At 46.2% G+C, this 15251-nt stretch overlaps 1 protein-coding gene and 1 pseudogene across 7 annotated transcripts; one reads left to right on the top strand and one right to left on the bottom strand.

Moving 5' to 3' along the window:
• Positions 1-8157: 8157 nt before the first annotated feature.
• On the bottom strand, positions 8158-8766 carry LOC136451588 (putative 4-hydroxy-4-methyl-2-oxoglutarate aldolase 2; annotated as a pseudogene).
• Positions 8767-10064: 1298 nt separating this feature from the next.
• Positions 10065-12369, top strand: LOC136451587 (UDP-glycosyltransferase TURAN-like). 7 transcript variants are annotated; one of them, XM_066452283.1, is made up of 6 exons: positions 10065-10305; positions 10429-10549; positions 11371-11460; positions 11541-11607; positions 11675-11738; positions 12111-12369. In XM_066452283.1, exons 3-6 carry the CDS (start codon positions 11393-11395, stop codon positions 12269-12271), a joined length of 360 nt encoding a protein of 119 aa, XP_066308380.1. In that variant the 5' UTR covers positions 10065-10305; positions 10429-10549; positions 11371-11392; the 3' UTR covers positions 12272-12369. The 7 variants fall into 7 exon arrangements, 1 of the variants encoding a protein (XP_066308380.1); XR_010758611.1 differs by having other exon boundaries at positions 10076-10305; positions 11686-11738; XR_010758612.1 differs by having other exon boundaries at positions 10076-10305; positions 11683-11738.
• The last annotated feature ends 2882 nt before the right edge of the window (positions 12370-15251 follow it).

Raw genomic sequence — 15251 nt, 5'->3', positions numbered from 1 at the left:
AACCTGGTACCAGTCTATTCTTTTCTACATCAATTGTTACATAAACTTTTTTCATTAGCTTAATCGACTACTATCAGGGTGAAGAAGCCAGAAATTAAATTTGAGGGAAGCCAACTTAATGCAAATGCCCAATATTCAAGAAGACACATCTACTTGACATCCCTTTTCTACTGCAAGGACAAATGACAGCAATTCATGAAAGAAAACTCAACTTATATTTTCTAAACAGCTGGCTTTAAAAATCTCATCCGATTTGATACTTCCAATTAGCTCTACCTTTTGAAACCCTGGGTCCAACATTAATGTATATATGAGGTGCTTTATTAATAGTAGAAACCAGAACATGTAATGCATACTACCAAATATAGGTACAGCTACCAGAAACTTACTTTGCTTGAAGTAAAACAATTCCTCCATATTCATTGTTCCTTTTTTTTCTTGCAATGAACATTGTTCTCTGTTCCTCTTTTTTCTGTCCCAATGATCCATGTCCACTATTCAGTGATGCACGAATGCGAAACAACAAAATCTATCCTTGGTAGGTCGATTTTTTTTAAAATCTATCCTTGGTGTCCGTGCCTTGTTGTAATAGGCATAGAACAGCCAACAGCAGACTCAATTTGGACCAGAATAAATATGTCATCCAATGTTAAGAAAAAATTCTCTTTTACCTGAAAAGGAAACAGACTAGACAGGTCAGTCACATAATATATTTTTGATACACTGGATATATGATAAATAACATTTGGTGCATATAGACGATAAGATCAAAGGAGCTCCATTCCACAATTAGTAGTGGTGCCACTGGCATAAGGTAGCGATCTAATAGAACATGGGTCGCAGAGAAATCAAGAATGAACAAAGGTTGCATTCTAGGCAAATTTTCTGGCATCAGTCACATTTGCATTGTCTTGATAGAAAATTTGATGCTATCAATATGTTAGTCTTACTTTGGGGGCTATCAACCTATACTCGACCAACCTAAAATCTGCATGTTTAAGCTAATTCTTCTGAATACCAACTTTAGCTAACTGCAGCGACAAGCCAGTTTCCATAAATAAATAAAGGAATCCGGTATATAGACACCAATGGCCTGTCCTTTCACTCCACGTATGCAAGTTCACTGGTTGACGAGTTTTCTAATTGCATGGCATCAGGAAGTGTGTGGTATTCCTTCTCTATAATGAACCTCACTTCATACTGCTCACTGGTTGGATCTGCTCTTTCTTTGGGAAGGAAGCCCCGCTCTCGTGCAAGCATCCACTGATCGATAACACCACATTTAATAGCATGTTTGACTGTCTTGTGCAAGTAAACCTTGTCTGTGACCAGGTGAGGGCTAATTACCAGCATCCTCATGAGGGCTGAAAAGACAAAAAGACACCAAATGTTATAGCAGTTGAATGCCTGTCAGACTAGTAAAAGATAAAGTGAGGTTCAAACAGTTTTTAATCAAACTAGAATAATTCTCACCAAAGTAAAGTGGCAATTGTGTTTATTGCAGCTGTAGGATGCTCAAAGATGGCCCTCACAGCATGCAGAACTTAGAATGTTACAGTCCTGGGCTGGGTACTTTGCTAAGCACAGATGGACATTGAGTAATAGGCAATGTCTCCTTCAATATTTTTTTTCAATTATCATAACACCTATTGTTAATGAAACATTGTAATGCACTAGGCTATGCATCATGGTGCATAGGCCAGAAGTTCCTCCCATTATTTCTTCAGTTAGCTTGCAGTTTTGTAATATCAGTTATTTTTAGTTTTTGGTAGCTATGTTGTCATTTTCAATTGTATTTTCTGTCTGGTATTTGTTAGTAATCTCAGTTTTTAATTTCGATGTGCTTTCAGTTAGCTTGCAGATTGCAATATCAGTTAGTAATTTCAGTTAGCAATATAATTTTTGTGCTGTGTTGTCTCGATTGTTTCTAGACTTCTAGTAGAATCAGCAAGAATCGTGGTGGAATTAGAATGGTGAATTTGAACTACAGACGTTTGGTTTAATCATTTCAGTTTCAACCCCATGGTGCTTGCTTTCTTTTGGGAACTCTGAGAGCTCCGACTGATCCTATGCCCGGTTGATTTTTTGTTTTTTTTTGCATCAAGAAGCCTAAAAGTTCTCCCCCTCTCCTTTCTTTTGGGAACTGTAGGTTTTTTTTGCCAAATCTCCCCTCTCCTCTCCTCTTCTTTGTTTTGCCGATGATGAAATTGTCCAAGTCCATACATTATATGGAATATTAGCTGATGATCAAGAACTTGTGAGGAATTTGACATCATTACCAGCCGCCCCTACATTACCTTCTCCTTTCTTCTCTGTTATGATGCCTTGATGCTCCAAGTTCATGATCAAATGATGATTGACATGCTTCTGAGGCCTCTACTATTGCTACTACTCGTTTTTTCGATATATTGTTGTTTTATAGGACTACTTTGGTTTATAGACCTTTTTGATTTCTTATACCTTCTCACGTACCTAAAGCACACTTTCTTGCATCAATTAGAACAAAGCGCGAAATAATGTCGCAGACACCAGACAGTGCAGCCCGATACCCCGAGCATGATGAGCAGCCAACCTATGAGGAGCAAGCACTAGATGACCAGCTTACTCAGGAGCAGTTCGATAACGAGTTAGAAAATGATCTAGAAGTGATGCTTACTCAGGAGCAGTGTGACGAGGAGGAAGGGGGAGCAGAAGGAAGAGCAGGAGAGGCTGCTGAAGGCGAAGAAGAAGAGGATGATGATGATGAGAACTCAGAAGAGGGATATGTAAGTCCCGAGGATCCTTTCCCACGTGAAGCCAGAAGGAGGCCAACGGAGGAAGATTTGGACAAGGATTTTGATCCGAACGAGAAGGTAGGGATAAAGCCTTACCTTGTAAATTTTGCTAAAACTTTGGCTGTGTTACCTCTGCTAACATTTTGACCTGTCGTATATACAGGTCCCTCCTAAAACTCGAAAAAGACGACGTCGACGTCCGCAACATCTCACCGGACAAGACGGAGTAGAGGAAAGGAGAGCAGATGCAACATCCATAGAGACGGACATTGAGGCCTCTGCTCCACAACCTCAAGACACAACCACGAACATGACTACCAAGCCAAAGAGGAAATGAGGGGATAGAAAAGCAAACCAATATCCAGATAAGGCATGCTATGTGATAACGGAGGTCGGGCTGGCAGGGGAGATCCTTGAGCCGAAGGAATTCAGAGGACTATTCCGTAATGTAACTTTATATTGGACCAGATTGTACACGTCAAAGGCACCTACCATGACCGAGATTCTGACTTAGGTAAAAATCCTCAGTACCAACACCTTCGTGAGACTGAAAGGCTAGTTCTAGGCCGTTGATAATAATGTGTATGGAATTTGACATTGGTCTTACCTTGTGTGACGGTTTGGACTTGTGGAACGAATTAGACTTGTGAATTATATCTATTTAATGATGGATTGTATATATTCTTGTGAATTGGACTTGTAATGGTAGTTTATATAATGCTCTTGTGCTTGTGATCAGATTTGAATTATATATGTTCTGGTCATATTTGAATTATATATGCATATTATATATATATATATATATATATATATATATATATATATATATGTTCCGGTCGAATTTAAATTATAAATTTGAATTTTTTTTACGAAAAAATGTACTATAGGGGCAGTTCTAGACTGAACCGCTCCTACAAACATGTATTATAGGGGCGGCTGGTACTACGGCCGTCCCTATAAATCGATTTTGTAGAGGCGGCTGGTGTTATGAGCCGCCTCTACAAATCGATTTGTAGGGGCGGTCTAGGAACCGCCCCTATAAATGTATGATTTGTAGAGATGGTATGGTAGGGGCGGCTGGCCGAGCCGCCTCTACAAACCATCGTCAACCGTCCCTACAAATGCTTATTGTAGTAGTGCATGTCATAAAAAATAAAATAAAACTTGGATGGAACACCTACCCTCAATATAAAGTTTCATAGACATTTAGGCCCCGTTTGGCAGAGCTTTACTTCATTAGTGAAGCCATTTTTTTTGCTTCAGCTCCACGAACAGTTCCACCGGTGGAGTTGAAACGGTTTTGGTAAACCGTTTGGCAAAATGGCTTCCCTGTGAGAGCATGTTTTTAGGGGCCTGGAGGAGGAGCCGGGAGAAGCCATTTTTTTTTGGCTCCATCCCACCCCAAATCACTGTGAGAGCCTATTTTTAGGGGCTTCACAAGTGAAGCTATTTTACTTTACCCCGTTTGGTAGAAAACGGCTCCAAACGGCTTCTGAAGCCGATGGAGAAGCCCTGCCAAACGGGGCCTTAATTTCGTAGAAAGTTGATAGTCGTGCGAGATGAAACTTATTTCTCTTCTCTCTCTTCTTAAATGCACTGTCATATCATAAAAATACTTATGTAGCAAACTATTTAATGCATATGAAACTTGGACCGATCTTATCACGGTGCACCCCGCGACGGATCCATCGATCTGCATGAGTACTGTACTGTTCCGGATTGATCATGTCTGGTGGCGTCGTCCAATACGTGCACGCGTACCTACAGCGTTAGCGGATGCTCCAACACTCTCTCTCCTCTCTCAGCATTGTGGGTAGTCTTATCCGTGGATCGCAGCTCTGTCGTCGTCGTCCCTCCCTCCCTCCCGGCCCGGCCTCCTCCTCTTTGGCTCTTGCAGGGGATGCATGTGGCGTCTCTGTACGTCCGGTTCGCCCAGTTCCGCCGCCACGGGCGCCTTCATTTCGCTGCAGCTCACTTACTTAAGTGGTTGTTACTAATCGATCGGCCGGCCTGCAATTGGTCTGCTTTTTGCTACTACTAGTATCTGTAAAAGATTTGATAATAACAACAAAACTTTGCTTGATACAGATAACGGATAATACAAAGCACTTCAGTGCTGGTTCTCTGATGATGCATCTCTGTAAGTGCTTCGTCCAATGGACAGATAAGATAACCATGCATGTCCCAGTAGTTTCAGTCAACTTTTCAGTCAGCATAGAGCGTTATTCAGCGGATGGATAAGATGTGTGGATAAGAGTAGCGACACAGACTAGGAAGAGGCTTGCACTTCTGCTGATGCCAGCGCGACTCATTCCCGACGCCGTGGAAGAGCGCTTCCAGCGCTGCGATGTTCGAAGCGTTGGGCTCGGCCTCGTAGAGCGCCTCATAGGAATTCTTCGCTGATGTGCTTGGCGTTGACAGACCCGTGACCAAACACACTCACTGCATGGTTAGGATCTCACCTCGCTTGGAAACAGGCAACCGAGAGAGCCTTTGAGCACCTAGACGCTTGCTTCGCAGCGGCAACACCACCGTTACAGGTGACAGCTTGGGCGACTCACGAATCATCAAGGAGGCCCTCTTACGTGTCACTTTCTTAATGAAGTTCTCGAGGCGGCAGTTGACGGAGGCTTTGTGGTCCACGATCTGGTGGTTATCCACCAGTGGCGTACCAAGAGGGCCGGCATCCGCCGTGAGATCGACCGGACCGAAACCTGGCGGGTAGCCCTCTTCGTGCCTCGTGGATGCATTGACCTGTGTGCCTAGGGCGACACCGGTGGTGAGTTCGCTACCCACTGAGTTGGGCGCGGCGTGGTGGTGGTGTCTGTAGCACCAAGTCGACGTGCTAGGACGGCGTCTGTGTTGCGCCTTCCTAGAAGGCTGCTGGTGTAGACACAGGAGACCACCACCGTGGCCTCATCCTCCAGCTGGGCGGCCGCCGGAGCTGCAGCTGAAAGCCCTAGTTTGATTTTAGCTAATTGATAAAAACTATTGGACTAACCCTATGATCTAAGTGTATAGATGAGATAGGTTGGTCCAAGTCCAAGTGATGGAACTAGATGACACTCATGGTGATGGAGATGGCCAAATGATGGTGATCAAGTGCTCCAACTTGAAAAAGAAGAAAGAGAAAAACAAAATGGTGGTCAAGACAAAGGTATATGAGATAGGACCATTTTGTTTTGCCAATCAAGACGCAATAGAGTATGTGATTGGATTTATGATAGATAGCCGTATTATGAAGAGGTGAGAATTCATGGTTGATGCGGTTATCAAGTGTCACTAGGTGATCTAACTCATTGCATGTGCATTTGGAGCCTAGGGAGCTAACATGCCCTTGAAAATGCTTTTGTAAAAATGCTAACACACGTGCACAAGTGTTTGGGACACTTTGGTGTTGGCACATGAGAGCAAGGGTGGAGAATTCGCGCTTAAGAGTGAAGTTACTGGGGCGGTGGGGACGTAGCCACCGGCTTCGCTGGGTGACAAGCGGCATCCAGGTAGGTTGTGGGGTGGTCGTCATCAGATTCCTCGACGTCGTCGTCCGCCCACCGATGGTGCTTCGTGCGCCCTCCTGAGGAGCAACCTGGGTAGAATTTAGCTGTGTCACCGTGGCGGCCTGTGGTCGACGGGGCGATGCACTCGGAGGTGGGCTCACGCCCCTAGTCCCCAGCAGGGTCAACGGGTCGTTGTCCAACGCAGGCGGCGGCGGGGAGCCAGATCTGGCCCCAACGAACGGCAGCAAGGTGACCGCGGCTGACCCCGGCGGCGGAGGGGGCGGTGGGGTGCTGATAGAGGAGGTGGCCGCGGCGACGGCATCTGCTCCCAGCGTCTGAGGGACGCCAGTGGAGGGGTACGACGCGGGCGGCGGCAACGACCGCGCCATGCGCTCGTGCACTCCTGCGCGCGGGTGTGGAGAGGAGGGGGGCGTGGACGCAAGGAGGGGAGGGGAGGGGGCAGGGTGAGGGCGGCGGCGGCGGCGAGGAGGGAGCCAGGGGCTCCTAGGGTTGGGTGGGGAATGGAGTCGTCATGTCTCTTTTCTGAAACAGTGTAGTGGCCACATTAGTCTCTTGTAATTTTCTTATTTTTCCCTAGCTGTACTTACCACCGAAACAAATTAAGTAGGCTGCAAAAGGACTAGGTACAAAATGATTTACGTAGCAGGGATTGCTGCCACAGGTACAACTAACAACCCTAGGGAAAGAACCCATCATGGGCTTGGTGCACGTTAGTTTTGCCTGTTCGCTTGGCTGCGGCTGCAACTTCTAAAGTGCTAAACACTGTTACAGCTGCAACTTTCTAACTAAAACAATCGCAGCCGCAACCGCTTTCTCCAACCGGTACCAGCAGCCAGGATGTTCAAAACAGTTTGCCACAAACTGCCTAAGGTGCACAATTGTTTGGACACCCCTACGCTACTACATAAACTGTTTTTGGAGGGCAGCCGGGCAGGTGTATATACTCTTGAAGTTACTCCCAAGTCCCATGTCACAGAGTTCATATACAGTACACATTGAAACACGCACCCTCGAGGCTGTTCTTGTTTCTCCCCTCATAAATGGCCAGCATGTCCTTTCCTTCGTCACCCTTACAGCAAATATGACACATTCTATCATTAAAATTGGTAGAGATGCAAATTTTGTGGCTGACAATCTCGCAAAGAAAGCAAGGCGGACTGTAGTTCCTAGTTCTTGCTTGTTCTCTTGCGAGTCTTGGACTAATTCTACAAATTGTACTATGCACATGGCTCTGGAAAACTTTCAATGGGGCAATTTTTGCCCCATATCTGTATCTTGTATTTAAGCTTTGAATGAAATTACCATTTCAAAAAAAAAAAATCAGCCATTCAGAGTTTCACGAGTCAAGACCATTGTGAAAGAAATACGGAGATACCCAATTTAGTCACAATTCACATGTCTGATGCAATGATTTTCAGAGGTGTGTGTGTGTGTGTGTGTGTGTGTGTGTGTGTGTCTATATATATATATATATATATATATATATATATATATATATATATATATATATATATATATATATATATATATATATATATATATATATATATATATAACTACTACCATGTAGCTGGCTACAAAATAACTTATTCTATAGCCACTTTGAGTTACAATAATTACTATGTTAATTTATGAGATTACAGTAACTCCTTACTAAGTGGTTTACTATAACGTTATGGTAAATATCTCCATGTGTTATAGTAACCTAACTATCGTAAATATGTATTGACATTATCCTGTGTATATATATATATATATATATATATATATATATATATATATATATATATATATATATATATATATATATATATATATATATATATATATATATATATATATATATATATATATATATCAAAAGATACTGTCGAAGCATCCAAAGTATTCCCACTAGTCATGTAATTCAGCTATGATACATTCTTACAAGTTCACACATAACATAAGAACAGGCCTACACAGTCAATTCTGATCTTGAGATAAGAATGCCATCAGAATCGGCATAGAGCCATTCTCCATCGCAAATTCTAGTCCCTGCAAAGGTCACAGGAGCATGCTTCTCACCGACGCCCTTCTTGTTTGACTTGATAGGGTGTGAGTTCAGAGCCCGGACGCCAATGTCACAACCATTTATCTCATCGACGTCCCTGATGCAGCCATTGACCACGACACCAGCTAGCCCACCCGTTGTTCTGCGCCAGCTGGGCAAGGTTGCCACCCAAAACTGCACAGCGCATGCTCCCACCGGCATCAACCACCAGGACCCTGCCGTGACCTTTCTCCTCAAGGAACTCACGGAGCAGAACGTTATCCTCGAAGATCTTCAGTGTCACAACAGGGCCAGCAAAAATCTGCCGCCTTCCATAGATTTGGAAGATAGGTTTGAGAGCACGAAGATCACCATTCATAATTAGAGCAGCATTAGCATCACATGCTTCAGCAGTGGCCAATGGCAAGGCAGCCATCTTATCTTCAGTCCTGCTTGTCATCAGAAGAAGGCGGCAGAAGAAGGCAGCCTCTTCCCCGAGTGTCCTGTTCTGACACTCGGGAAAGGGCCTCTTCCCCGAGTGCCTTCCCTGGCACTCGGGGAAGAATTTTTATTTTTTTTTTGTTTTTTTTTACCTCATTTTTTTTGTGAGGCCTTCCCACATTATTTGAAACTGTCTGTTCAAATTTGGGACAATTTTAACTTTTTTGTTATATTTCGTTAGTTTTTTTCGTTTCGTTGAATTTTTTTGCATACTTCGAATTTGAACTGCAGGTGCATGAAATAATAGAATTTGGTGATTCAAAAAATTATATTAATGATATTTGGTGTATGTTGATGCCTTATCCAGGAACTCGCATGAAATGTCGAGCATCTTGTTGACGTAACATGACGAACAACTTGCGGGAAAAGTGTATTTAAATTATATAAAATCCGAACGAAGTCCAAAAATCGCGAAACTTGTCTGGGCGTCGTGTTATCGCATGTAGAGGCTATGATAAAAAATCGAGAAGGTTTCGACGAAGTTGCGACGTCGGATGCCTAAAACCCAGACATCTCCGCATGCCTCTACAAGTGATCACATGCAGAGATGTCTAGGTTTTAGGCATCCGACATCGCAACTTGCTCGAAACCTTCTCGATTTTTTCTCATAGCCTCTACATGCGATAACACGACGCCCAGACAAGTTTCGTGATTTTTGGACTTCGTTCGGATTTTATATAATTTAAAAACACTTTTCTCGCAAGTTGTTCGTCATGTTACGTCAACAAGATGCTCGACATTTCATGCGAGTTCCTGGATAAGGCCTCAACATACACCAAATATCATTAATATAATTTTTTGAATCACCAAATTCCATTATTTCATGCACCTACAGTTCAAATTTGAAGTATGCAAAAAAATTCAACGAAACGAAAAAAACTAACGAAATATAACAAAAAAAAATCAAAATTGTCCCAAATTTGAATAGGGAGTTTTAAATAATGTGGGAAGGCCTCACAAAAAAAATTATGCACAAAAAACAAAAAAACAAAAATTCTTCCCCGAGTGCATTTCCTGCCACTCGGAGACGAGGCCCTTTCCCGAGTGGCAGGACAGGGCACTCGGGGAAGACTTAAAAAAAAAAAGCCCAGCAGGCCTTATCTAAACCTAACAGGCCACCCCACACCCACACCCGCCGCCGCTGCCGCTCGCTGGCCCAGCGCCACCGCGCCCCCGCAGCCCCCGCCGCCGCCGCAGCTTGCCCCCTGGGCTGCGCGCCCCCGCTGCTGCCGTAGCTAGCCCCCCGCGCCGCGCGCCCCCGCAGCCCCCGCAGCGCCGCGCGCCCCCGCAGGCCCTGTCGGCGCGCCCCCGCAGCCCCCGCGCCGTGCGCCCCCGCAGCCCCCGCAGGCCCTGCCGGCGCTCTCTCTCTCTCTCTCTCTCTCTCTCTGCCTGCGACGACTGGGCTACGCCGCCGCCGCCGCCGCCCTGCGTCAGGAGCCGGAGGTCTTCGTTGGACCCTTCGCCCACGACGAGCGTCCGCCAGGTTTTCCCGCTCGCACCATTTCCCTTCTCTTCCTGATGTGCTAAACCGAGCACCCAAAACCTAACTTAATCGGCTGTGCATGTGTACACCCATGTCCTTCACCGGTTCCATCCCTGTCCGTAGGCTGACGGCGACGGCGATGGCGGAGGCGACGGAGAGGAGGAAGCGCGCGGCAGTCGTGGTACTGGGCGACATCGGTCGCAGCCCGCGGATGCAGTACCACTCCCTCTCGCTCGATAACCAGGTCCACTCCTCCTAAATCCACCATCTCGTTTTAGCAGTGTTTCGGTTAAATTGGGCAGGGCTGCACTCGAACCGTCTCTCCAGCTTGCTGCGCGCAGTTGATTGCTTCCGCAGTAGCAAAAAATTATCTATTGGCCATGGAAAGATTTTGGAGTGACGTGAAGGAAGGAATAGTCCTTACAGTTACCTATCCGATGTTCAGAACACCAAGCATGCAATACAGGAGGGGAAAGAGATAGCCATGAATGACACGGCAACTAATGCCAAGAAGTTTGAGGAGCAGAGATGTCTAAATCATTGATACAAATTATACAACACATTTCTTTTCTTTGAGTGCAAAGATCTTGTAGAGTTCCCGACATCACAAATCTCTTATTTAGTAAAGATAATTTTGAGCATACAGTAATCCAAATAGACCTCCATACATTATTATTTTTTACATTCATCAGAGGTATATTTTTCTGAAAAAAATAAAGATAGTCATATGATAATTTCATTAGCGAGAGAGATTAATCAAGGAAAGAGAGAGTACATATATAGGAATAAAGTACTGCCTATGAATTAGCATATACCTGAAAATCAACAACTCTGTGTAAATATAGAAATCATAGAAAGGAGGGAGAGAATCCAAGGTAGCATGTATCGCTTGATTGACATGGAAGAAGTCACATTATAGTCAAAATATATTTCTGGTAATCCATTTTACCCTGATCGTTTATCTTCTGTTAAGATTAACATGACATATATAACTTGGTGTTCCAGAATTTTGTTCCTTTACTTGAAAATATCTGTTAATATAGTAACTTGTTCTGTATTCTATAGGTTTGAGAAGCACTTTGGGCAGATGGCTGATGGTGCCTTTTGTGTTACAAAAGCAATGCAGCATGAGCTTGCTCAAAATTGGGGAATCAGGTAGACTGATCAAACTTAAACATAGTTTTCTCCATATATATGAAGGACTGCTGTTCACATTCTCTAGTCTGCAATTCCAGGGCGACAGTTCTTTATGATCAATCTCCTGATTTTTTCCACCCTGCTTCATTGATGGAGAAACATGGGGTGAGCATTTATTTTGAGTTTTCATTCCTCCTTCCAGTACCACATGTGACCTGAAGACACGTAATAGTTGTTTAGCAGGCTAGGGAATTCCATCTGTAGTGCTATGGGCAATGCTGATTGCATATCAGTGGGTATGTTTTTTCTTCAGTTAACCAGAGCATTTTGATGTTTTGTGCTTATTTCACTTCAATTTATTTCTTGTTGCCTGATCATACCACCACCACCACATCGTCTAGAGTCTACTCCGGTGAGTATGAGTACGGATGTTTTACTTTCTTTGCTCATGCTTAGTGTCAAACCTAGTGATGGCCTTCGTGCCGGATTTGTTGATGTGTCGGCCTTCGTGCCGGAAATGTGGTTGTCGGCCTTCGTGCCGACGTTTTTCTTGCAGGTTTTGGAAACCTCCCCGTGCAGGGGAGGTGTTGCCGAAATTTTCAACTTTTCTTTAAACTCCTTACATTTTTATCTTGTCACTCACGTGCAATCTCCTCTCTTTTTTGCAGCATCAATCGGGGGCAGCGTCGAACCATGTCGAAGGGTCGCCGGCATCGCACGTCGGGCCATCCCCACCTGGACCGTCGCCGGGATCGCACGCTGGGGCGTCCCACCCCTCACAGTCACCGTGAGCCGCCTTCGGAGTCGTTTTTATGTATTGAACTTGTGAACTTGGAATAGTGTGTACTTTTGAACGTGTGGTTTGTAATATATTGTGGATTTCGGACAAATTTGGTCGTTTGTGATATATAAATGTGGTTTGTGACATATTGGTGTTGATTTGTGGTTTGTGATATATATATATGCTTTGTTGTTTACATGGAAAAGCAAAAAACAAAAACAAAAAAATTTAGAGGTGGCTTCCCCGAGTGCCTGTGCTGTGGCACTCGGGAAAGAGGGATTTTTTTTAAAAAAAAACAAATTTCTTCCCCGAGTGCCTGAGCTGTGGCACTCGGGGAAGAGTATTTAAAAAAAAAAATTCAAAAATCTTTCCCGAGTGTTGCACTCGGGGAAGAAAATAAAAAAAAAAACGACGTCGGCCGTCGGCCAACGGCGTCAAGTCTTCCCCGAGTGCCAACACGGCACTCGGCAAAGCCTTCCCCGAGTGCACGATTTTTGACACTCGGGGAAGGCGACTTTTCCGTGAGAGGATTAGCCGGAGGCTCTTCCCCAAGTGTTGCACTCGGGGAAGGCTTCCCCGAGTGCAACTGGGCCTTCCCTGAGTGCAACTGGCACTCGGGGAAGCCAGCAGTTCCTGTAGTGTCAGTTCTCGTGTATGTTGCCGACTTGCCGCTGCAGGTGACGCATAACGGATAGTGTACAGTTCATGTGTGCGTACGTGTCCATTTGCTGCGATGACCAAGGACAGTGCGTGTTACGGGGATCCATATATATATATATATATATATATATATATATATATACGGCGGTGAAAATGACTTGAGGGGTTATTGCGTATCTCGCCGGCCCGGCCTCACGGCGAGTTCGTAAATCGTGTGAGCGTGAGGTATGTGTGTATATATACAGTTGCTCAGTTACGACTTAATCACGTCAGTCGGATGCTATCTTGCTGTTGCTTCTCCAATGTCGTCGGCAAATAAATCATTCACGGCGGTGGATCCCCAATGCATTGGTATGTAATGGGCATACTAGCTGTGGACTTGTCTGGCACGAGTGGCCTTATCATTGTCGTTGCAAACAAACAAATAAGCAAGCCAGCAAACAAACGGCATATCCATATCCTCCAGTCCAGAATGTTAGTCGTTGAATTCTTACTCTTGGTAGTAGTAGAATTCTTACTCTCATCGAGAGATGATGACACTAGGAGTTGGAACATTTTTTAGTTCTAGTTTATTTCTCACACAAATACTATGCTAACATGCTAAGATGCTGTCCTAGATGCTAAGATGCTGTCCTAGCCAGTCAAAGATGCTGTCCTTGATGGGCAGCAAGACCACCATGCAGCCACAATGACCATATGCTGCAGCCTGCGGCAGCCCCACAAAGACCAGCCAACACAGAGACTTATCCCATCATTCTCCCCCTAAGTCTTGTGCGTCGTCTTGTGGGAAAGTTGAACCATCCCGGTCCTGAAGCAGAGCTCAAGAAACTTGATCCTCCCAAGAGGCTTCGGTAAGCAGGTCCGCAAGCTGGTCCTTGGTGTTGATGTAGCTCGCCTTGATGCTCGCTTCCTCCAAACAGCCTCGGATGAAGTGGTACCTCACCCGAATGTGCTTACTCCATTCATGAAAAACGGGGTTCTTTGCCAGGGCCAGAGCGGACTTGTTGTCCATCCTGAGCTCCACCGCTCTAGTGTCTCTGCCGAGGAGATCACCAAGCAGTTGAGCGAGCCAGGGCGCCTGAGTCAAAGCAGTGGAGGCCGCTATGTACTCGGCCTTGCAGCTGGACAGGGCCACCACCTGCTGCTTGACCGACTGCCAGCTAACGAGGCACTTGCCGAGGAGGAAGAGGATCCCGCTCGTGCTCTTGCTAGTGTCGATGTCGCCGGCGTGGTCGCTGTCGCTGTACCCGACGAAGTGTGCCACCCCAGGGCACCTAGGGTAGTAGAGGCCATGGTCGAGAGTCCCCGCAATGTAGCGGATGATCCTCTTCACAGCCTGCTGGTGCTCCGTCGTCGGTCGCTGCATGAACCAACTAACGTAGCCGACGGAGAATGCCAAGTCCGACCGTGTGTGGGCGAGGTAGCGAAGGCTCCCCATAAGACGCCGGTACTGCGTAGCGTCCACCTCCTCCATCGTGCTGTCGCGGCTCAGCTTCAGCCTCTCCTCCATCGGAGTGAGAGCTAGGTTACAGTCGGTGAGCCCAGCTAGCTCAACGACGCGCTTGGCGTAGGCGGTCTGTCGAAGCGTGATCCCGGAGTCATCCTGGTGCACCTCGATTCCCAGGTAGAAGGAGAGAGGCTCCAGGTCACTCATCTGGAAGGTGGCCTTCATCTCTTCCTTGAATGCCGCCACCTCCGCATCCTTGGTGCCGGTGATCACCAAGTCATCGACGTAGACACCCACCAGCGGAGCATTTTCTCCACTGCCCCGTCGGTAGATGGCCGCCTCGTGTGGGCTTTGCTCAAAGCTCATCCCCTTTAGCGTGTACACCCACTTAAGGGTGATCGTGCGGTGACCACGAGGAAAGTCAACAAGCTCCCAGGTGCGGTTCTTCTTAACTGCATCCATCTCCAACTGTATCGCGGCGCGCCATGCCGCGTGTCTCTCGGCCTCAACAAACGATCGAGGCTCACCGTTGTCACACGCAAGATGCAACTGCGCCTCCAGGTCGTGAGGCACCAGTCCCGGCACCGGCTGGTCACCGAGAAGGTTCTCTATCGTACGGTACCGCAACGGCTCACCGTCGTGGTACGTGTCGATGCGCTCCTCGTCGTGAGAGAGCGGAGTAGCGAGCTCAACTGGGCTGTGCTCGACACGAGCTGGTGTTGGAGTAGACGTGCCCGGAGAGGTGCCTGTCGGTGCTGGTGCCAGCTGTGGTGGAGCCGACGAAGAACTCAACGCAGCCGAGGTCCTGGCTGGAGAGTGTGGTGCTGTCGGAGTAGCAGGCGTCGGGGTTGGTGGAGACTCGGGGACTGGGGTAGACACGCTCATCGAAGAAGAGCTGCCTACTCCCCCAGCTCCCTCGAA

The sequence above is a fragment of the Miscanthus floridulus genome, chromosome 5, assembly GCF_019320115.1.
Source record: "Miscanthus floridulus cultivar M001 chromosome 5, ASM1932011v1, whole genome shotgun sequence".
NCBI classification, from domain to species: domain Eukaryota; kingdom Viridiplantae; phylum Streptophyta; class Magnoliopsida; order Poales; family Poaceae; genus Miscanthus; species Miscanthus floridulus.
Note: the sequence above shows the minus strand (reverse complement) of the source record. Positions and strands in the feature narration are given on the sequence as shown.